This window comes from Eleginops maclovinus, chromosome 12, assembly GCF_036324505.1.
Source record: "Eleginops maclovinus isolate JMC-PN-2008 ecotype Puerto Natales chromosome 12, JC_Emac_rtc_rv5, whole genome shotgun sequence".
In the NCBI taxonomy this organism is placed as follows: Eukaryota; Metazoa; Chordata; class Actinopteri; order Perciformes; family Eleginopidae; genus Eleginops; species Eleginops maclovinus.
The window spans coordinates 4,207,124-4,231,326 of record NC_086360.1 but is presented as its reverse complement, the minus strand read 5'-3'; the positions used below and the strand labels follow the sequence as shown (position 1 = coordinate 4,231,326).

At 38.8% G+C, this 24,203-nt stretch overlaps 2 protein-coding genes across 5 annotated transcripts in view; one reads left to right on the top strand and one right to left on the bottom strand.

Moving 5' to 3' along the window:
• mfsd14bb (major facilitator superfamily domain containing 14Bb) overlaps positions 1 to 8,881 on the top strand; it is a 21,238-nt gene extending 12,357 nt beyond the window's left edge. Inside the window, exons 9-12 of the mRNA XM_063896745.1 lie at positions 1,727 to 1,839; positions 2,840 to 2,937; positions 3,080 to 3,222; positions 4,562 to 8,881. Coding sequence (XP_063752815.1) covers positions 1,727 to 1,839; positions 2,840 to 2,937; positions 3,080 to 3,222; positions 4,562 to 4,792 — 585 coding nt within the window. The 3' untranslated portion in view covers positions 4,793 to 8,881. The remainder of the gene's footprint in view (positions 1 to 1,726; positions 1,840 to 2,839; positions 2,938 to 3,079; positions 3,223 to 4,561) is intronic.
• On the bottom strand, positions 121 to 24,203 carry lrrc2 (leucine rich repeat containing 2). Of its 4 annotated transcripts, XR_010166942.1 has the most exons (12): positions 24,125 to 24,203; positions 22,099 to 22,238; positions 20,272 to 20,387; positions 19,279 to 19,352; positions 19,041 to 19,197; positions 18,357 to 18,493; positions 17,317 to 17,462; positions 15,787 to 15,939; positions 14,221 to 14,399; positions 10,993 to 11,078; positions 2,800 to 2,975; positions 121 to 2,034 (listed from the first exon to the last, which is right to left on the bottom strand). XR_010166942.1 is itself a non-coding variant. In XM_063896746.1 (11 exons), the coding sequence occupies exons 2-10, from the start codon at positions 22,233 to 22,235 to the stop codon at positions 11,029 to 11,031; spliced, it is 1,149 nt and encodes a 382-aa protein (XP_063752816.1). In that variant the 5' UTR covers positions 22,236 to 22,238; positions 24,125 to 24,203; the 3' UTR covers positions 121 to 2,975; positions 10,993 to 11,028. The 4 variants fall into 4 exon arrangements, 3 of the variants coding, with proteins under 3 accessions (XP_063752816.1, XP_063752818.1, XP_063752819.1); XM_063896746.1 differs by having other exon boundaries at positions 121 to 2,975; XM_063896748.1 differs by lacking the exons at positions 121 to 2,034; positions 2,800 to 2,975 and having other exon boundaries at positions 9,397 to 11,078; positions 19,279 to 19,349.

The following is a 24,203-nucleotide window of genomic DNA, read 5'->3' as shown; positions in this document are numbered from 1 at the left end:
CCCCTTAGGAAAACCACTGCATCAGTTTGTCACTTGCTGAGCTTTTGAAGCAGCAACTTCATTTTAACATATGTTATACCTTATGGTAACAGAAACATCTCAGTAGTGAAATAACTTTTATTGGTCAAACACAAACATGTTTATGTGCATTCAAACAAAAATAGGCATGTGCATAAATTTGGGCACCCCTAAGAAATAATTCCATTAATATTTAGTATTGCCTCCTTTTGCTGCAATAACGGCCTGTAGACGCCTCCTGTAGCCACAGACAAGTCCCTTAAGCCTGGCAGGTGGTATTTTGGCCCATTCTTCCACACAAAACGTCTCCAGTTCAGTCAGGTTTCTTGGCCTCCGTGCATGGACAGCCTTCTTCAAATAAATCCATACATTTTCAATGATGTTAAGGTCTGGGGACTGGGATGGCCATTCCAGAACATTGTACCTGTGCTTCTGCATGAATTCCTTGGTGGATTTTGATCGGTGCTTAGGATCATTGTCCTGCTGAAAAATCCAACCCCGGCGTAGCTTCAACTTTGTGACTGACTCTAGAACATTCTTGTCAAGAATCTCCTGGTACTGTAAGGAATTCATGTGGCCCTCAACTTTAACAAGTTTTCCAGTACCTGTGCTAGCCACACAGCCCCATAACATGATAGATCCTCCACCAAATTTTACAGTGGGCAACAAGTTGTTTTCATTGAATGCAGTGTGTTTTTTTCGCCATGCATACCTGTTCATGTTATGACCAAATAACTCAATCTTGGTCTCATCTGACCACAGTATTTTGTTCCAAAATGCTTCTGGCTTGTCCAGATGTGCTTTTGCATACCTCATGCGACTCTTCTTGTGATTAACACTCAGGAAAGGCTTTTTGCACATCACCCTTCCAATGAGCTCTTCCTGGTGCAAAGTACGCTGGATTGTGGAACGGTGAACAACTACACCATCAGCAGCCAGATGTTGTTGTAGTTCTCTGGAGGTGGTCTGTGGCTTCTCTGTGACCATTTTCACCATCCTTCGCCTGTGCCTTTCCCCTATTTTTGTCGGCCTACCACATCTTTCCTTCACACGGACTGTTCCTGTGGCCTTCCATTTCACAACTACGTTTCTGACTGTGGAGACAGACAGTTTAAACCTGTCAGATAATTTTTTGTACCCTTCTCCTAATTTATAATGTTGGATTATCTTAGCTTTCAGGTCAGTGGAGAGTTGTTTTGAGGTCCCCATCTTGCCACTCCCTAAGAAAGAACCTAGGCCAGGCACAGCCAGCTATTACCTATGTTAAATAGCCTTTTTCATGATTGGTTCCACCTGTCTTTGTAATTGAAGGTCTAATGAGCTAATCAAAGCAATTTTGTGCAGCAACCTGTCAGCTATAAATCCGTACAGGTGTTGAAATGAATGCTATTTATAAGGGTGCCCAAACTTTTGCACATCCCATTTTTTGCATTTTATTTTATTATAATAAAACTATGTAATGCTACCCTAAGAATTTTGGTCTGGAAAACACTAAAACGTCTACATCTTTGTAGGAAAACAAATGTTGTTGCTGTGATCTTCTATTATAAAGGAAAAGCAAATTGTCATGAAATCTCAGAGGGGTGCCCAAACTTTTGCATACCACTGTACATGCAAAATGTCCAAACAGATTTAGATTAAATAATATTAAGATTGTGTGAGGCTTCATTCATCATGTACCATAACCTCTCTCTCTGCTGTGTGTCAGACTCTCTTCCTCAGTGTTTTGATGAGGACCATTGGGAATAAGAACACAGTTCTTCTGGGTCTGGGCTTCCAGCTCTTCCAGTTGGCCTGGTACGGCTTCGGCTCCGAGCCATGGTGAGTACAACCCCTGTGAGGGATGCATTATCTCAGGATACATGGCTGAGGTTAATACTCAGTGCTGATTGGTCAATTTCCAACATTCTTCGGTCTGCTCTTTAGGAGGACGCTGTTATCAAGCAACTATGTGCATTCCTATCAATCCACAGAAGGAAGTGTGGTCAGTTAACGTCAGCTGTGGACAAAAGAACCCTGTGGAATACAATTTGAATATTTATTTGATATTTGTGGAACATGAAACTTCCGATTTATGATGGCTTAATTGTCTTCAATTTATTAAAAAAAAAACAGAACAGGAGGACAGAGACATAAGAAGTAAACACAGACAGGAACACAGTTAGGCTGTGGCAGTGTTTAAAGACAGGATAATGTGAACAGATAATATGAACAGACTTGAAAAGTTACAGAAAACCTCGGCCAGCGCTGCCGTCATTTTAAGTAAACCCTGCCATGGCTGCAGTTCCAGCCGTTGATACGCAATGGAACGGAATATTTTTTCTAAGCTAATGCAATACGATCACCATCTCAAATCACCTTTCAGTGTTCTTTTTTTCATTAATGGACAGGCTCGCTCCACAGCATACCTTTTTTAAATAAACCCTTTCAAGGGGGTCGCACACTATAGCAAAAACAAACAGTTCAAAGAAACAGTTTCTTTCTGTTACAAAAAACTAGCAAATAAGCATATTACAAAAAATAAGAAAGGAGGAAACATTATAAACCTTTATTAAAGGGACTGTCAGGAAATTACTGAATTTGGTTGAAGATAAAATAAAAAAACCTGATGGAGAAAATCACTAACATTTGAAGATCATATTTGACCAGCATTTTATATTGGTTTACGACACTATCCATACTGCATTCTACTTGATCTATAAAAGAATAACAAATTCAATCATTATATCATTAGATATTACCAGTATAATTATGTAATTCTTCACAGTTTGAATCACTCACAATTCAGTTTTTGATCATGTGTCTCTCTTATCTGTTTCAGGATGATGTGGGCAGCGGGAACCGTAGCAGCCATGTCCTCCATCACCTTCCCAGCAGTCTCTGCTCTGGTATCACACAGCGCATCACCTGACCAGCAAGGTCTGTACACCTGTCTGCACACCTGTCTGTGTGTCTGTCTGTTTGCGTGAAGGAGACAACAGTAATAAAAAAACTGGATGCAGGTTTCAACCTTTCATAATTGTGTGTGGGTGTCTGGGATTTTTCCTGTGTGTGTGCTCAGGTGTGGCCCAGGGGATGATCACAGGTATCAGAGGTCTATGTAACGGCCTAGGACCAGCCCTTTACGGCTTCATCTTCTTCCTGTTCAACGTGGAGCTGAATGACATCCCACCCGTGGCAGGAAGACCCACACAGCGCACAGAGGTACACACACACCACCGAACACAGGAAGTCAGCTGCTACTTTACCCGTTTTTCCGCCCTGTTCAGATTTATCCACGCCCACTCCTGCATTAACGTAGCACTGCGTCATGTACATATAAAGAGAACCTCCCCATGTTAACAACGCTGGAGCAATATCACGTCCACTCTGGCTTAGGAAAACGACATGGGCTTTTTATCAGAGTGGACGTAAGTATTGCGTATGTATACCATAGATACACAGCTGTACCTATCGTTCAAGCCGGACCAACCGTATAAATGATCTAAACTACAAGAATGCGTGTCAGATATAAAAGCATGGATGACCTGCAACGACTTATTTTTAAACTCATACAGAACCCAAGTCATTTTAACTTGGCCCCAAACAATTCCAAAATGATAACTATTACTGATGGTATTACCTTGACACCCAGCTCCAGCATTATCTTTGACAAAGATTTGTCCTTCAAACCTCAAATAAAGCATGTTTCTTTCATCTGCAATATAAAAATCACCTGACACACCCTGACTCAAAACGATGCAGAAAAACTCATTCATGCTTTTATAACCTCTAGGCTGGATAACTGAAACCCCCTTCTATCAGGCTGTCCCACCACATCCATTAAAAACCCTCAGCTGGTACAAAATGCTGCAGCACGTATTCTAAGTAAAACCAGGAGAATGGAGCACATCACTCCCAATTTTAGCTGCTCTACACTATATACAGGGTAATGCACAGAATGGATTTTAAAATACTTCTTTTAATTGACAAAGCTGTTAATGGTCAGGCACCTTCGTACCTAAAAATATTTTAATCCACTGTTGGCCCGCTAGAACACTACGCTCCCAGGGTGCAGGTCTGTTAGTGGTGTCCAGGGTCCGCAGATCAGGAGTCAGAGCGTTCAGCTACCAAGAGCCCTTGCTCTGGAACCAAATTTGTATTTTATTTTATTCTTAATTTGAATGTTTTATGTATTTTTATTGTCTTTTGTTGTTATCTTATTTTATTTGTATTTCTGTTTGTAATTTACACACTATCTTGTCTTCTCATTTTGCTGTCACTCCATCATTTACAATGTTTGTTCTTAATCTGTAAAGCCCACTGAGACAACCGTGTTTTGTGATATTGGGCTATACAAACAAAGTTTGATAAAGTTTAAAGTGTGCGAAGGGTAAACTGGGTTGGAAAAACGATAGACGGTCAGGGGCCAATGTTTGGACTGGATTTCTTTTCCAGTTTTTGGCGGCACAGTCAGGGTTTAATTCCCCCTTCATGTAGTGTTCCCAAAGCAGCCCCTCCCCTTTGTGAATGTTCTCCTTAATCATTTTATTTCTGTCTGCAGAAGGCGATGATCCCCGGTCCTCCCTTCCTGTTCGGAGCGTGCGCTGTGTTGTTCGCTCTCCTCGTTGCCGTCTTCATCCCAGACTCCCACCGAATGGGCGATGCCAAGACCTGCGCCGCCCGCAAGTCCAGCAGCACATCGGCCGCACACACTCAGAGCGCCAGCCCTCTGGCCACGCCTACCAGCGACGCAGAGGACATCGAGCCACTCCTACAGGACAGCAGCATGTGACTGACAGCCGGTCCGGCCAATCACGGGCTGCACAGGCCTTGAGCAGCGTCTGCTAGTCCTGCCCCAGATAAACCGGTGTTCCTTTTTTTATTTTTCAGATCCAGACTGTCCGTTAGGCGGCAATCACACTGACGAGATTAGTGTCGTTACATGATGCATGGTATTTATTCCATTTTTACTGCTATGTTATGTTGCATTTGAATTATTTTCAGATTGGTCTAAAATGTAGCTTTACAATTTGAAATCTGAATGGACTGGTTGTCTGCTACTTCCAGTTCTATTTTCTTATTGGTTCAACATAAATTCTTATAAAACTGAAAATGGAATCACTTTCATTCATGCTCACTTTCTTGCTGTCAAGTTTTTAATATTTTATTTGTAATTGCAGCTGCTGTAAATTTAAATGTTGATATTTGGTGTTGCAGTTGCTGGTATAAATTAAGACAAACACATCATTTCAGTTCGATTGGAAGACGGCACACGAGTCAGAGGGAGAGGACAATGTTGGTCAAGATCACTTTCTGACTGTTTATGAATTTGAAGCACTCAAATACCACATTTAGCCTGTCCTTCCATGTCAGTGAACTTTAGACCTTATACTCCATCCGGTAGCGATGTGTGATGGAGGTAGTCATGGGAACAAGTGTAACCTGGGATATATTTTGCTGAAGCGTAAATGCACCATGCATATCACTCACATTTTTAAAGCCTTCAGTCTGGTTGCCGCCTAATATCTCAGTTTGAGAGTCATATTGCCTCTGTGTGTGCCTCTGCTGCACCTAGCTCCACCCGTCAGATCTGCAGAGGTCAGCAGATCAAACACCCCCCTCACAAGCATGAGGGAAAGGTGTGACAACCAGAAGCTACCGACTGTTTTAACTTGAAACGTCCTCATGACGGGACGGGGGGGGATAGGCAGAACTCCTGGACATTGTGGGATAGGACATGCCAGATGGTGTTATCAGTGGATAAACAGTTACCATGACAACTGACTATCGACCACACTGAGCATGTGCAAGATCTGAACAGCTGTGACATCATCTAATGCTGTTCATATTGAGGAAGAACTAGAAAAAGGATTAAGAAAATTAAACAACGTTGATTTTTAGGTGCACAAGCTCGGGGGTGTCATGGTGGGGGGGTGGGGTGGCTTTCTAAGAACCATTTATTGATTTATGCTCTGGATTTAATGTTATTTTGCCTCATCCTCTCTTGAAAAAAATATGTCTCTAGTAGTCTTGAACTGGAGGACGACACGTTTCTGGAATTTGATTGTTTTGCTGCCCCTATGGTAGATACAGCCTGATCAAATGCCCACTAGGAAAGCATATAAATAACAAAAGGCTGCCTCACATGCTTTTGTGAACCCTGATGATCCACCACATGCAGCTGGTGCTCTTTTTATTCTTTGCACCCTCTACCCACCCCTGCTGTGGTATCAGTAGAGTCCCAGATCCGTTCTAGTTGCCGTTCGTGACATGAATTTGGAAGCTTGTATTAAATCAAAGCATAAATGAGTAAATCCTGATTTTTCTCTCCCTCACACCCCCCCGGGCTCAGTGTGCTTCTTTCATCGCACCTGATCACGTTTTATTATCGGGTCTATCATCCCCCTCCTCGTGTGTTCTTCTTGTGTTTAAATACTTGAAGTGTGTTACGCCTGTCAGTTATTCCCAGGCTCTGAAACTGCCCCTCTCCCAGAATGAAGCGCTACCGCGATTGTTCCTTGTCTGACTCTGATCAGTGCAGTGAACGCTCCTCCTCTGTAGTCTGATCTCCAGCCTGTGGGCTGTTGACCAAATTGTGCCATTTGTTTTTTTTCTTGTTGAATTTTCTGTTTCTATTCTTTAGTCACTTACTTCAGATGTTTTCATGAGGACAAACCATGTCTTTCCCAAAAAAAACACCCTCACTTAGAAGAAGAGTGCCAACAGTGTCCCTCTCTGGTTAGACATGATCTTAAAGACACCCCCCCATACTTAACCTCATAACCAGTGCATGCTGGGACAGTCTCCATGTCCAGCGATGGATGTGATGTTTAAAGGTCTACATCGATGTCTTGTAACCTGTTACTTTATTTCACCTTTTCGCTCCATCACAACATGTTTGACTTCACAGATGATCAGCCTGCAGAGATCAGACTTAACTAAACTAAAACATTTCCTGTTATTATAAGTCAGTTAAATATGTGTGCTTCTATCCACCTCTTCTTATGAGTTGTATTTAAAAACCTGAGTGAAGAAGCCAAAACCATTTAGAGATATCAATGAAAGTGTAATGCAACAAAGTGATGTGTACTTCCCTTTAAAGCTTTTTTTAACACCTTTTTTTTCTAGAATAAATACATTTCAAAACAAGTGGAGATACAGTACCAGTCAGCGATGTGTTCATGAACGCACCAACAAGGAGGGTTTTCAAAACCAAAAGTCATTTAATTGCTTTAAAACACAATAAGAACTTACATTTCTTTATTGAGTGGTGGACTATCTCTCCTGTTTTTTTTTATGTCTCTGCGGGTAGCTATTTTCATAAAAATGAACAGAAGCAAACGGTTGCCTGAAAGGAAGACGGCCAATTTAAAAACTGATCGAGAATAAGCAGCAACACATGAACCTCTGATGTTGAACGTTCTTATTTTGTATGTGATTAATCCATCTCTGAAATTCTGTCTGTTCATTTTAAACTCACATCCTCCTACTGTCCAAAGGATTGTAAAAGAAGCATATGCTGCTTTTACAGTTCGATCTGATGTGTGGGAAAACCGAGTTTCTGACGTCTCACAGGTCTCTAGAAATATTACATTCGATGATGTCAGTTCATAGTGTCACCCTGCGTTAAGTGGACATATCTGGTGTTTTTTATTCAACTTGACCTGAATGCAGCATCAAACATCCTGAGGAACATGATGGTGTGTAGCTTCTTGAAGCACAATCACGTGACAATTTGTCGGATTCATGTGGAAGTATTATTCCAATTGAATCTTTAAAACATGTAATCATTCTTTATTTAAGCTCTCCATCGAGCCAAATTGTTTTCTTTCATTTTTTTTTCAATCTTTTTCTCAAAGATGATGTCAAAAACAGAAGTTGGACCTACAGTATATTTTTCTACAGTCAATCTGAACCAATCAAAATCCCAGAATGCATCACAGTGTTATTAGCTGCATCCTGTCTGTCCTGATGCTGTCTCCTCCTGTTTGGCTGTCCGGTCTTTATGTTGCTGCTGCATTCACCTCTCATTGGAAAACCTCTGGACAACACTTCCTGCACATTTAGCAAACAGTGATGATGAATTCAGTGTTTCTGCTAAAACGGATCCATTGCATAAAACGAATCTGCAAGTGTATTACAAATTTTGTTACCTGGACTGAATGTCATTGGTCAGCAGTGGGAAATTCGAATGAGTATACTTCACCGTATTTAAAACATGTCATGTATTGCAAGTGTATTTGATCATCGTTATTCTTATCCAGCTGTTTAGACTTTTAACACGTGAGAGCTTTTGTAGAAAAACATAACAATTTTAGAATAATTGAAATAGGTTATGCTTCGGTCGCAAAACGTTCAAACAAACTTGGATGTACTTATGTTAGAATTAAGTGTTACTCCGTGTTGAAGGGTGTGAAGTTCAACTTTCCGATGGGACGTGAAGCGACAACATGGCCGACACACCGAATTGATGATGGCTCTGTTTTTGTACGTCGCCACTTGTTACTGAATATAAATCTTTAAGTGGACTAAGAAGACTTTTATTTTAGTTAATGATAATTATTAGGACAGAAACTTATGAAGTCAAAACTTCCTCCCCCACTTCACTTCTTCCTCCTCCTCCTTTCTCCTCTTCTTCCTCCCCCTCCTTCCTCCTCTTCTTCGTGTACATGATGCAGAAAATTTGCTGATGCTGCACTTTAATTTCTCTGAATGTGTGCCTCTAATCATTCTTCATGTTCATATCAGTTTTTATATATAAACTAAGAGACGCTGAATGACGTCTTTGTGTTGTGCATTTGCAGTTGCTTTCTTTTATCTTATTAAGAACATAATTTTGAATAATATCTATGATAATAATAATAAAGAGAAATGTATGGAATTTGAGTTGTGTACTTATTTTCAATTTGTGTGAATTCTTTCTTTTTTTTCAAATTATATATCAGTTTAATTTGTTTAAGGGTTTAATAACTGTCGAATTAGATCCAACACAATCTGAGAGGAGTATTTTTGACCTTTTGGTTATTGGTCAAACATTTGTTTATTGAATAAAAATCAGATTTTTGAATAAAAAATAATACTTAGTTAACTTAGAAAATTAGAACAAGTGAATATCAAACCTTTCTAATAAATGTACTGAATATATATAAATATGTATATTTTTTGTTAGTCAACTCATTTTAAACAAAGATTCATTTTGCTTGCTTGTTCAAATAAAAAATGAACAATAACAAATGTTCAATTTCGTTCAACATTTTGGGACAAAAATGTTCCTTATATTTGCTACGCAACAATCAGATGTTTTAGAAAAATGATAAAGAACCGTCCTTATTGTTATATATATATAGATATAGATATAGATATAAAACACTAATAACAACAAGGTGAACAACGAACGCCTCCACAAACATTTATTACATTTGAAAAAATATATCGAATAAAAACACACTTTTCAATCAGAGCCTCACACACAACATTCAGTTATACAACAAATATAAAAGTAAAAACCTTTTGTAGTTCTTTTTGAGAAACCGATGGGAAAACATTCATTAAATGTGTTTTGTATTTACTCATTTTTGATTCTCTTTTTAAGTATGTATTTTATTGCTCATCAGCTCAACTGTAACACAAGTAACTGTGTCATAAATAATAAATACACTGCATTTTCCTGGTATAGATTTTGTTATTTGTCTGATGTTCAGCCGTGTTTCTGTTTGGTCACATTTACAACTTCAACCATAAAGTCCAGTTTATCCCAAATATTATTTACACTATCAACAACATTAAACTGTGAAATGTGTTTCAGGGTTTATAATGAAGCAGTGAACTTTATGACACAATGTTTATGGGAACCTTGATTTTGGAATGATGAGTTATTTTTAAAAAGCAGAAAATCTTTAAAAAAAACTGAAACGTGACGTTTATTTCAGCAGCTTTACATGAAATAAATCAATTCTGTATATTTAGATTTGTGTGTCTATGTGTGTCTTTCAAAATCAAAATGATATAGTTTTCCATAAATAACTGATTATATCAATGACATAAGTGGTTGTCTTTATTTCTTTCTATTTTAAATAAAAATGTAACTCTTAAAATTGCATTACATTGACTTGTGCTCTCTGGGGTGTCCCCTTTCCTGTAGTGTGTTCTATAGGATTTTGTGCATGTATATGGACGGGACATCTCTAAGTGGTTGGCCAATCACAACAGAGCCGGCCAGATAACCAATCAGAGCAGACTGGGCTCTGGTTTCAGACAGAGGGTGAACAGAGGTGCTGCAGCACAGGCAGTATGAGGAACATAAAGAGCTTTCTGAACATTAAAGCATGGAGACATGTCCCAGGAGAGACACTGCATACTATATGAACCTGATAAAGAGTATAATCGGTCCTCTTTTAAACATAACCCCTTTCTCACCCTCTGAGAGAAACACCGAAACTTCAGAGATTGAGGCAGGAAGTAAGCGTGTTAGCATGACGTTAGATAGTGTAGTTCTTTCATTAGCAAGAAATTACGTAAAGTGAAAACTTGAATGAATGATCTTTAACCGTGAACCTGAGTCCAGTCAGACACACTTAACAATGGAAACAACAACTCCCATAATCCCACGCTATTTAACGTCAACAACAACATGTCATGTTTTTGGGTTTTTTTCTTTTAAGGACACCTAGCGGCCGGAATCACATCCTGTTTCTTTTGTTAATGCTATGACTCCACACGAGTACTTACATTTCTCACTTAACTTTGAATCTTTTGTTTCTACTTCTAAAACACTTCCATAAAACCACTTGATCAAACATCACAGCACCCAGAAATGTCTCACTCCTACAAAAGTGAAAGTGAGTCAGTGAGTCAGAGTTACTGCCTGCTATCTACAGTTTCTATTTCTTCTGTAAAATCCATGAATTAAAGAGCTTTGTTACTTGTGTTTATTTTTGATTTTCTATAGCTACTTATAAAAGAGCTCCCTCCAATGATCTTTAATTCACTCACATGGTGTCAGCTTCATCTTCTTCCTCCTCCTCTCCATCACAGCAGGCAGGAGATGGAGACTTTGGTGGTAGATTCAGGGACGGTTTCTGGTGTGGGACAAACAACGAGTCAGCTGATTGACCGGATCATCATTTGCGACTAGTATGCTCTCATTTAATGTTTGATTTGTTCATTTATGGGGAGAATTAAGCATTAAATTAAATAATTATTTCTTTATTCAAGAATTGATGTCACTTAAGAGCTTTAGTGAATGTAACCGGACAATTCATATATCAATTTAAAAATAAAATGCTTCCAGAATGCCTTCACAGGTTATTCCAAATATATACATAGCAGGTTAGTAGAAATAAGGAGTGAATTTGTGTAATATTTTTGCAAATTAAATTAAATTGATTAACAGATTGAAACATTACATAAGATGACTGCAAATTATACAATTGAGGTGTCACGTGTGTTTTTGCCTTTTTGCCTGGGACTTTTGGTATGTCGGTCGAGCTTATGAAATCTTATTGTGACATTTGATCAGGGAATGCATTTTGATCAGCATATTAAATATCTGAACCGTACATGCTTCTTCCATCTAAGAAATATTGCAACGCTGCTGCAAGGCTGTTAACCAGGTCCAGCAGGATGACATTACACACATTTTAAGATCATTACATTGGCTTCACATCCGGTGAAGAATTCCCCTTAACCCATAAGAACCCACGGTGACACAAATGTTAAAGGACATTTACAGTGGGGCAAAAAAGTATTTAGTCAGCCACCAATTGTGCAAGTTCTCCCATTTAAAAAGATGAGAGAGGCCTGTAATTTTTATCATAGGTATACCTCAACTATGAGAGACAAAATGGGAAAAAAAAATCCAGGAAATCACATTGTAGGATTTTTAATGAATTTATTTCAAATGATTGTGGAAAATAAGTATTTGGTCAATAACAAAAGTTCATCTCAATACTTTGTTATATACCCTTTGTTGGCAATGACAGAGGTCAAACGTTTTCTGTAAGTCTTCACAAGGTTTCCACACACTGTTGCTGGTATTTTGGCCCATTCCTCCATGCAGATCTCCTCTAAAGCAGTGATGTTTTGGGGCTGTCGCTGGGCAACACGGACTTTCAACTCCCTCCAAAGATTTTCTATGGGGTTGAGATCTGGAGACTGGCTAGGCCACTCCAGGACCTTGAAATGCTTCTTACGAAGCCACTCCTTCGTTGCCCTGGCGGTGTGTTTGAGATCATTGTCATGCTGAAAGACCCAGCCACGCTTCATCTTCAGTGCCCTTGCTGATGGAAGGAGGTTTTCACTCAAAATCTCACGATACATGGCCCTATTCATTCTTTCCTTTACACGGATCAGTCGTCCTGGTCCCTTTGCAGAAAAACAGCCCCAAAGCATGATGTTTCCACCCCCATGCTTCACAGTAGGTATGGTGTTCTTTGGATGCAACTCTGCATTCTTTCTCCTCCAAACACGACAAGTTGAGTTTTTACCAAAAACTTCTATTTTGGTTTCATCTGACCATATGACATTCTCCCAATCCTCTTCTGGATCATCCAAATGCCCTCTAGCAAACTTCAGACGGGCCTGGACATGTACTGGCTTAAGCAGGGGGACACGTCTGGAACTGCAGGATTTAAGTCCCTCGCGGCGTAGTGTGTTACTGATGGTAGCCTCTGTTACTTTGGTCCCAGCTCTCTGCAGGTCATTCACTAGGTCCCCCCGTGTGGTTCTGGGATTTTTGCTCACTGTACTTGTGATCATTTTGACCCCACGGGGTGAGATCTTGCGTGGAGCCCCAGATCGAGGGAGATTAGCTGGGGTCTTGTATGTCTTCCATTTTCTAATAATTGCTCCCACAGGTGATTTCTTCACACCAAGCTGCTTACCTATTGCAGATTCAGTTTTCCCAGCCTGGTGCAGGTCTACAATTTTGTCTCTGGTCTCCTTTGACAGCTCTTTGGTCTTGGCCATAGTGGAGTTTGGAGTATGACTGTTTGAGGTTGTGGACAGGTGTCTTTTATACTGATAACGAGTTCAAAAAGGTGCCATTAATACAGGTAACGAGTGGAGGACAGAGGAGCCTCTTAAAGAAGAAGTTACAGGTCTGTGAGAGCCAGAAATCTTGCTTGTTTGTAGGTGACCAAATACTTATTTTACCGAGGAATTTACCAATTAATTCTTTAAAAATCCTACAATGTGATTTCCTGGATTTTCTTTTCTCATTCTGTCTCTCATAGTTGAAGTGTACCTATGATAAAAATTACAGGCCTCTCTCATCTTTTTAAATGGGAGAACTTGCACAATTGGTGGCTGACTAAATACTTTTTTGCCCCACTGTACGTGTTCTGGAAAGTTCCTTGTACAGCTTTACCTTTGATTTTAACTCATGAAGTCCCTTTGTGACACACACTGAACATCATGGTGGGGCATGGGCCAGGTCAAGTGATTTTGTGTTGCCATAACAACATGTCCAAAATGTCTGTGTGCCAGGCTCACACATGTGACTGATCTAGCTACAATTCAAACGCTTGTTTTTTGTTGCTAAAGGTAAAAGTCAAGCCATTTAAGAATTATAATGCTTACATAACAAGTCCCTATTTACATTTAACCTGTTGTGAAAATGTTTGTTGATCAAATTAATACGAAACAAATAAGACAAAAACCACTGTGTCATTCATGTCGGGACTGGAAACCTAAAAGGTCTCAGAAAATCTAGAGTGACTTATACGTCACAATAAGAAATATGATTATTATCTGCTTAGTTATTTTAACTTATTCAAAGATATCAAATTAATATATTCTATATTGGTAAATTCAAAGAATATTAAAACAAAATAAAACCAAAAATCAAACTAATGTATTAAATTATAAATTATATATATACAAAACATCTTTACCATGAATGCTGCCTGTGTTTTGTATTTTATGTTTTTATTGTCTATTGAATCACACTGTGAATTTAATTTCTGTGAAAGGTGCTTTACTTAATAAACGTGTTGTTGTTGTTATTGTTGTTGTTATTATTATATACAGTATTGAATATATTTTAAATTATTTTTTGTTATTTTCCTCACTTGTTAAGTGTATTTTGGGTTGTTTAAGACGCCATGCACAAATACACTTAACCCCAAAAGAAATTCAATAAGCGTCAATATACAGTTTTAAACAAAATGTAATAATATATCTGGAGTTTAACTGATATAATAAATACATCTTTTTTCTCACCTCTGTCTTTTAGCGAGTCGATGTACAGCTCGATGAACTCCTTCTCTCCGCTGTCCTTCTTCACTTCCTCCTCCCTTGGTTCTCTCCACCTGTTCTTCTTCTTCTCCTCCTCTTTCTTCTTCTCCTCCTCTTTCTTCTTTTTCTCTGCACTCGCACGTTTGTCGCACAGTCTGATAAACCTAAGAACAGTTTCATAACATGAGCTGAACAACAGTTTCAAAGCTTCATTCAGACAGAACCAATAGCTTGGTCCAGTTGGTTTGTGTACTGGATGTCTGTGTAGTTTGTGTACTGGATGTCTGTGTAGTTTGTGTACTGGATGTCTGTGTAGTTTGAGTACTGGATGTCAGTGTAGTTTGTGTACTGGATGTCTGTGTAGTTTGTGTACTGGATGTCAGTGTAGTTTGTGTACTGGATGTCAGTGTAGTTTGTGTTCTGGATGTCTGTGTAGTGTGTGTACTGGATGTCTGTGTAGTTTGTGTACTGGATGTCTGTATAGTTTGTGTAGTTTGTGTACTGGATGTCTGTGTAGTTTGTGTACTGGTAGTTTGTGTACTGGATGTCTGTGTAGTGTGTGTACTGGATGTCTGTGTAGCTTGTGTACTGGATGTCTGTGTAGTTTGTGTACTGGATGTCTGTGTGGTTTGTGTACTGGATGTCTGTGTAGTTTGTGTACTGGATGTCTGTGTAGTTTGTGTACTGGATGTCTGTGTAGTTTGTGTACTGGATGTCTGTGTAGCTTGTGTACTGGATGTCTGTGTAGTGTGTGTACTGGATGTCTGTGTAGTTTGTGTACTGGATGTCTGTGTAGTTTGTGTACTGGATGTCTGTGTAGTTTGTGTACTGGATGTCTGTGTGGTTTGTGTACTGGATGTCTGTGTAGTTTGTGTACTGGATGTCTGTGTAGTTTGTGTACTGGATGTCTGTGTGGTTTGTGTACTGGATGTCTGTGTAGTTTGTGTACTGGATGTCTGTGTAGTTTGTGTACTGGATGTCTGTGTGGTTTGTGTACTGGATGTCTGTGTAGCTTGTGTACTGGATGTCTGTGTAGTTTGTGTACTGGATGTCTGTGTGGTTTGTGTACTGGATGTCTGTGTAGTTTGTGTACTGGATGTCTGTGTAGTTTGTGTACTGGATGTCAGTGTAGTGTGTGTACTGGATGTCTGTGTAGTTTGTGTACTGGATGTCTGTGTAGTTTGTGTACTGGATGTCAGTGTAGTGTGTGTACTGGATGTCTGTGTAGTTTGTGTACTGGATGTCTGTGTAGTTTGTGTACTGGATGTCTGTGTAGTTTGTGTACTGGATGTCTGTGTAGCTTGTGTACTGGATGTCTGTGTAGTGTGTGTACTGGATGTCTGTGTAGTTTGTGTACTGGATGTCTGTGTAGCTTGTGTACTGGATGTCTGTGTAGTTTGTGTACTGGATGTCTGTGTAGTTTGTGTACTGGATGTCTGTGTAGCTTGTGTACTGGATGTCTGTGTAGTTTGTGTACTGGATGTCTGTGTGGTTTGTGTACTGGATGTCTGTGTAGTTTGTGTTCTGGATGTCAGTGTGATTTTTCTCTACTTGATATTGGGGTTCCTGCACAGTCTGGTGGGGATGCAGTTGAGCTCGTCGCTGCTGACGACGATCATCTTGAGCGTTGAGATTTTGGTGAGACAGTGAGGAAGATAAGTCAGGTTGTTGTTATGGAGGAACAAGGTGACCAGCTGCTCCAACCTACACATACACAAACACACAAAGACAGTGCTTTGTATTTATTTATACACAAAATAATTGTATGATAATATTAGGTTAACATAAATGTAATAAATTATATAAATTATTGCTTTCAACTAACCTAATACAGTTATGTGAAATTTGTTGACACAATACATTTAATTAAAGTCAACGTTTCATTTTTTTCTGAGCAGTAGAGAAGCTCAGCATTGCACTGCTGTGTACGAAACCAAAACATATTTTAGCCACGTAAAACAATGAGCAGTAAACCAGAAACTGCCTCATTCTGCCAGATACAATTACCCATTTTTTTGAGAGAAATAAATGGTAGCTGTCCGAGGAGGCTGTGCGGAAAACTTCAATAAATCCAGTGGTGGTAAGTAAGTACATTTACTCAAGTACTGTACTTAAGTATAATTGAGAGGTACAGTATTTGTACTTTACTTGAGTATTTCCATTTAATGGTACTTTGTCTACAACAGTAAAATATTATTATAACAATATTATCTAGAAATGTCACATATATCAATATTATATACACACTTTTTCTGCACAAGGATTACTTCTACTTTTTAAACATTAAGTACATGTTTCTGATAATACTCTAGTAAGATTGGAATGCAGGACTTTGACTTGTAATAAAGTTTTCTGACAATAATGTTTTGGCACTTTTAATCAAGTAAAGCATCTTCTTCCACCACGGGATATATCCATCAAAACTACAAAATGTGTATTTTTGGGGTGGCTAAAATAGGTTTTGCTACTGCAGCCTTCCACAACAGTGCATTGCTGAGCTTCCTGATGTTATGCCGTTTGTGTCTTCATACTGGGTTTTGTTGACTGCCGACTACTAAAAAAACAAAAAACTATCCCTTTAAGTCCAACAACTTATTTTAGATATATTTATATGTGTTAGAGACGAGAGAGAGAGTTCAAATTATAAGGAAGAGACACTTTAAAAACAAAGATCAGTAACACACTGACACAAAGTACATTTACAAGCACATATTAATGATTCATTGCTTACAACAACCGTAAGAAAACAACTATACAATGAAAAAAAATGCTGACTTTAATTGAAAGTATTATTTCAACACATGTTACATAACTGTATAAGGTTGATTGACAGCAATACTATTAAGTTGAACCTATTTTCTATTTATTTGAACTTAATGTTATTGCTTTCAACTAACCTAATACATTTGTGTGGAATTGGTTGACAATATACATTTAATTAAAGTCAACTTTCAGTTTTTTCAGTGTAAGATATGGAGACACCTCTGATAAAAATGAAACAGAGACATGTTCAGTGGGTCTCTGGGGTCAATACTCGCTGATGCTCAGAGTAATCAGATTACAGGTGTTGGTGTCAGTTACCTGTCGGTGTCCTGCGGCAGGTCGGCCAGACAGTTGTGGCTCAGGTCCAGCAGCTGCAGACTGCTCATCCTCAGAGCACAGATGGGGATGGATTTGAACTTGTTCTCTGCGATGTCCAGGTGAACCAGCTGCTTCAGGCTGCTCAGCTGACACAGTGACATCACCATCAACACACAACCACAACTGACCCAAACATGATGAAACATGAAGCTCCAAACAATCACTCTATTGACTTTTTAACTGATTGATAGCAGTGGTGTAGAGTAAATAAGTTAATTTATTGAAGTACAAATTTGAGGTACTTGTACTTTAATCAAGTATTTCCACTTTATGCTACTCTATACTTCTACTCTATTACATTTAAAAGGGAAACATTGTACTTTTTCTCCACTACATTTATTTAACCCCTTCAGTTACTTTACAGATCTGGATTACTGATGGTAAATATGATCAGCCCTTAAATCAGACTTTAGTTCACCTGGAGTAAACTCAGCAGCTACCCTGCAGTATACAAAGCCATTCAAACTAGCTGCACCTTTACCAGCTCTGAGAACACTTTAATGATCAATAATTATAAAACATATCAGAGATATTATTCTGAAATGGACTCGGATCGGATTTGTTGAAACTGCACAAAAACTAAAGTGTAAAAACTATCATGTGTTGTTCTACAGAGTGATTATGTATGACTGCACAACAATTATGGAGAGAATAAATTCAGAAATGTAAAATAAAATAACTTGCTGTTGTCGTTTTTGTCGAGGAGACACTTCACTTCAACTTGTTAGGCTAGATCCTACTCATCACTTTTCATAAATGTACCACTGAGGTCCCTAACATCTTTTTTTTTTACCTAGCAAGGCCCTGATACGCCACTATATGCAATGGACTTTTTGATCCCTTCTAAAAGTGGAAACTTCTCAACAAAATGTCAAGGTATGCTTTTAGTGTCTGAAATAAGAAGGGGTTCACCGTCGTCAGAAGTTATTCTTTTACCTATGCATAATCTAATATGAATAAACACCTTCTCCTGGCCTCACCTCAAACGGCAGCTCAGACAGGTTGTGGTTTCCGGTGAGTTGGAGTTTCTTCAGGTTCTCACAGTCTCCAAGTTCTGGAGGAACCTGGGACAGACGGTTGTAGCTAACGTTTAATTCCCTCAAACCCGTCAATTTACCTGAGGACGGAAGAGACTGTTTCACCAAATTATGAAATGGCTTTTCTTTCCTCACCTGTTAAACATACATACATACTTGTTCTCACCTGACAAAACACTGTTCCTCTATAAAATGTTACAAAAACACCTAACAGATCATTTATCCTCTGCGTTGGAACTGCTTTTCCCTGTGTATTTGATATCCATGTATCCATGTAGTATCACCTTGCTTTATAATATCCCCCTCACAAGCACACACTCTCATATACACACATACGCTATCCACAATCATTTCCTTACTTTTTGTGCATTTGTTGTAATTGTATTGTTGTTTTTTATTTGATGTTGTTCTAACAGTTTTCCATCACTGTTGAATTTAATATTTAATGATGAGCCTTTTATGCCACATCCTGCTTTCTGTCATGTTTTTTAAAGTTATGCACACTGTGAAAAACGGAATATTGACTTTAATAAGTATATTATGTCAACACACTTCCCATAACTGTATCAGGTTAGTTGAAAGCAATAATATTAGATTTAAATAAAACATTAGGTTCAACTTACTCACCGATCTCAGGTGGCAGCTCAGCAATGCTGTTTTTTGGGATCTCGAGCACGGTGAGCTGGGTGAACAGAGCCAGGTACTCAGGCAGCCGACAGATCCTTGTCCCTCTGACGTGCCACTCTTTTAGGTAAGTCATCCACTGCAGCTCCCTGGGGAAGTCCTGCACAAATATTCTCTGTATTATCACTAACATTTTGTATTACCTTTCAGATGGACATGGTGGAATGTATTGCCCGTTTACCATCCACTGATCACCATCCAGCTGGAAGATCAACTTGGTCTGCTCTGGATCTTTCTGATCCTGCTGCTCTGCTTCTGAAAGATAAACAACAGAAACCATAACACAACAACTTCATTTACCTGTGTACACCTGTGCACACCTGTATGTCAGTCATTTTTACCTGTTTACAATTAGTCAGTTTTTACCTGTCCACAGTTTATTAGTCAAATATTTACCTTTGAATTAGTCATGTTTACCTTGTTATACCTGTAAATCTGTCATGTTTACCTGTGTAGTGCTATACATAAATAGTGTTTACTTCAGTGCACCTGTATATGAGTTATGTTTACCTGTGTATACTTGTAATCATATGTTTAGTGTTGTATATTGGTCATGTTAGGTTTACGTTGGTTTACCGGTATATAAGCAATGTTTGCTTGTGTACACCTGTACTTCACTCATGTTTATTGGTACACCTGTCATGTTGACCTGTGTTTACCTGTATATTAATAATGTTTAGTATTGTATTTCAGTCCTGTTTACCTGTGTACACCTGTTTATAGGTCATGTTAATGTGTGTATACATGTATACACCTATATGTCATGTTTACATTGTTATACCTGCATATGAGTCATGTTTACTTGTGTACACCTGTATTTCACTCATGTTAATCCATACACCTGTCATGTTTACCTGTGTTTACCTATATATCACGTATCTTTACCTGTGTAAACATGTATATCAGTCATGTTAACCTGTATACATCTGTATATAAGTCATGTTTACTTGTGTACACCTGTATTTCACTCCTGTTTATCAGTACACCTGACTTGTTTACCTGTATATCAGTTCTCATTACTTGTATCCCTGTTCATCACTCATGTTTCCCTGTATATACTTGTACTGTATCATTCATGCTAAAAGGTTTAGTGTTGTATATCATGTTGACCTGTGTACACCTGTATATTAGTCATGTTTACATTATGTTTAGTGTTGTATATCAGTAATGTTACCAGTGGAGGGTTGTTTATCAGTCAGTGTAGACCTCTCCAGGTATTGATGCAGCAGGTTGAGTTCCTTGGTCTGCAGTGTCTTACAGTATATACGGTACTGCCACTGCTGGTCGATCCTAGACACAGAGGGACATGTTAATAAAGTATCTGCAGTTTCATATCAGATTATATTTCAGACCGACTGGACGTTCATTTTCCAAACTCATGACCTTCTTTTGAACTGCAGCACTGATGTTCTGGTATAAATAGCAATCTGTGTGCTCATATTTCTAAAATCAGCCCTGACCTCTTGGATTATGACTAACAACAGTCAGCTGTGTCTGAGTCTCTTACAATTGGTTGAGAGCTGGGTGGAGATTTGGGAACTGTAACATTTTACACTCATGTAAGAACCCTTTTCCATCTTACTTATTGTTTTAGCTTTTTATTCTGACCTGATGTTATGGCAATATGTCAAGTTTGAAGAAGTTGGTTGCATTTGTACTGTTTTCCTTGTAATTGCTATGTGTTACACATCTGTCACTACTTTTATACATCTTTTTATCACGTCAACTTACCTGAAAATACACAAGCACATCACTACAACATTGCTGCATACTTTCGGTTAAGTCTAATAATGATGCCTGGCATACGTCAGGGGGCCCCTATGAACTGACCTAGGTCACCTTAGTGAGGCATACTGTACATTGTTATTGATTACCTCATGTGACGCACACACACTTTGGATGCGCACACACATTCTCTCCTATAAAGTGTATGCACAAAGACTGTTCTGGGGACTTCCACAATTGGCTCTGGGAACCTCGTATGGCCCGTGTTGGTGTATGATACTATGCTGTTGTAATAAACCTTATTATAGACAAGCTGGTGTCTCCGGAGACTTCTTCATCATCTTCACAAACATCGCTACAAGATATACATCACCTATATTCAGATTTACATGATTGGGAAGGACTGTGTTTCAGAAAAGAAAGACTGGTTGTTCCAGAACACCTGAGGCGGTAGATACTGCATCATCAAAGGCTTTGCCAAAGGAAGGAGTCCATGGCCGGAGTGGGGGCCCACCTTTCCCACATAAAAATGATGACAATCGGAATAAGAATACACAGAAAAAACTGAAACGTTGACTTTAATTAAATGTATTATGTCAACAGATTTCAAATAACTGGATAAGGTTAGTTGAAAGCAATAATATTAAGTTAAATTAAAAAATACTTGGTGCAACTTAATATTCTTGCTTTCCACTAACCTGTTATGTGAAATCTGTTAACATAACACATTTAATCAAAGTAAATTTTTCAGTTTTTTCAGTGTAGTTTATTTAACCCTGGGGAAATTCGGTAACCCGTGCAAATCTTTCTTTGGCAAGTACAGATGCCAGGAGGTTCTTATCCCGGATAAGTGACCACAATTCTCCTGCCATGAATTTGCAAAGTTTGCCAAAGATTTTGATTTGACATGCTTGACTAGCTACCCTTGATATCATGTGACTTGCTGCCCCACATATCTCTGTTTCTGGAAAGTAGAAAAAGGCTTTAAAGGGGAGTGTACAGCAACAGGGCCACGCCCCAAGCACAAGGGAGTTGACCCAGCACAGCTGCAATGGGTCCCTTATAAATCAGGACAGTGACCAAAGTGGCCGGATCTCCAGTCTTTCAGGGAGGTTGATGAACAGATGGTAATGCGTGTGTTCCTTCATGAAATGGGTGTAGTCAAAGCAGCATACCATAAAGGTGGCATTCTAATGCATAATGCTTTCACTGGAACAACAGCATAACTGAAAGTGAAAGCTGGCATGTTTTGACTGTACATCCTCTATCATCTTACTTGGGAAGGGCACTTTGCTCGATCCTCTCCTGCTCCTTCTTCTGCCTCTGTCTGTATTTCTTCACCCGGACCTCCCACATCCCTCTGATCAAAGAGGTGTCGCTGCACGGGACGTCCAACTTCCTCCCGAGAGCCATCCCCTGAAAATAACGAAGAAGAAGAACACAAAAAATAAAATAATAGGTTCAACTTAATATTATTGCATACAACTAACCTAGTACAGTTATGGCAATGTGTTGACATAACACATTTAATTACAGTCAACGTCTCCGTTTGTTCAGTGAGGGAGAAGAAAAACTGATAATTATTCACGTCAACTGTTCAGCAATGTTGATTTTGTTTCTACTTTGCATTTAAAGATGTAAGCCCCTATTGCATTGCATCAGGAAATAAAAGTCATTCATGCTTTGTTTATTTAAAATGTATTATTACCTAATAAACTGAAATCAGTTAAATACTTTTAATTATGTCCCTGGCAGGGATATATAAAATAAATGTAATTATCAGGAAAAGTTACAGGAACGTGACTTACATATTATTACTCGTTTGTTTATGGCATAATTATACAAATAGTGCTTATTTTTCAAAGAAATTGCCTTCAGAATGTGGGATGTAAATAATGTATTTAGCAAACATAGTTAAGCGGTGAAAAAACGTTAATAAATACTTAATCAGGGGGTTTGTATTTGGTTAAGGCAAATACACTTCCTGTTTAGTTATTCTGCTCAGTGTCAGATAAGGAGATAAACTGAGGATATTGGTCTAAAACATGAACATTTACTGATTTATCTAATGCATTTATTTCCTTTTTTGTTTTTATATGAAACAAAATAAATGGGTCAGTTAGGTGTATGTTGAGTTACACAATTCAGGTCTAAAAATCCTTTAGTAACTCCCTTGACCTCAGCTGCAGAGGATGCAGCTGATCACTGCATTGAATGAAATAATGATGAGGATCTATAGTCCTCGCTCCTCTCATGTCTTTTCAGCACTCTGACCTTCATGCAGAGGTAAGTCTCTTCACTCAGCTGATATTAATATGACAAACAGGACTGCTGCTGCAGACTCACATTTCTGATGAGTCTGCATTACTACATCACAGCAAAGTTGACTCTCTGAGAGCCATAAGAGCTTTTATTTTGAAAGAACGTCTGACTTTTTGGCCAAGCTAGCAACCCTACTGTCCCCCAGGAATCTCCATCACTGACATGCAGATGATACTCATCTATACCTCTCACTTAACCCTCAAACTGTGGCAAAAGGTCACAACTGTGTATGCAAAACATTAAAGCATAAATGAGTGAGTCACACTTTTTTTTCAACTACAATGACTCTTATCATGGATAGATTACTAATTGGGCGTACCCGATATGGGACCAAAAAGTGTCAGGGGCCCCTTAGGCCTCTATCTACAAATATCACTCAAAGAGACACGTACCAAAAGACTGACAATAACCACAAAGAACCATAAAGAACATAGACAGAAACATACCTCCGAAAGAAAAACATTTGCCCAAAAGAGACAGAGTTTTATAAAAAGCACATTTAGACATAACATGACCATAAAGGGACACGTTGTGTTGACAAAGAGACACAAAATGACTACACACAGAAAAATAGCCTGTTCCCAGGGGCCCATTCTCTCATAGTCCACAGATGACTAGATCAGAAAGGATGCCTCTTAGCCTTAGCATGCTAAATGTTAGCTTATGAAACTGACACATTAATTGTCTCTGAATGAAATGCTAACATGCTTAATATGAGGATAACATCAGATGATGGAGGTCAGCTTCCCATGATTCCTCAGTGTGTGCTGGATGGAATTTCATCCTGCTCTTTAACTTTTTCAATTTAAGAGCTGCTAATCTGCCTTCATTGCGCTGTTAGTGAGACATGTTTCCTGTTTGTAATTCAGAGTCCAGTTTGAACATGTACAATATCATAATGATATAAACTAATATCCCTGTGAGTATTCATATACCGGCATCCCACTGAGATACAAAGGAAAAATCTTGTGTTTCCATACCTGTGAGTTCCTGTTAAAGTCCGGCTGTCTGCTCACTTTCACCAGCTTGTTTACCGAGATCTGACAGTGTGTGTGTGTG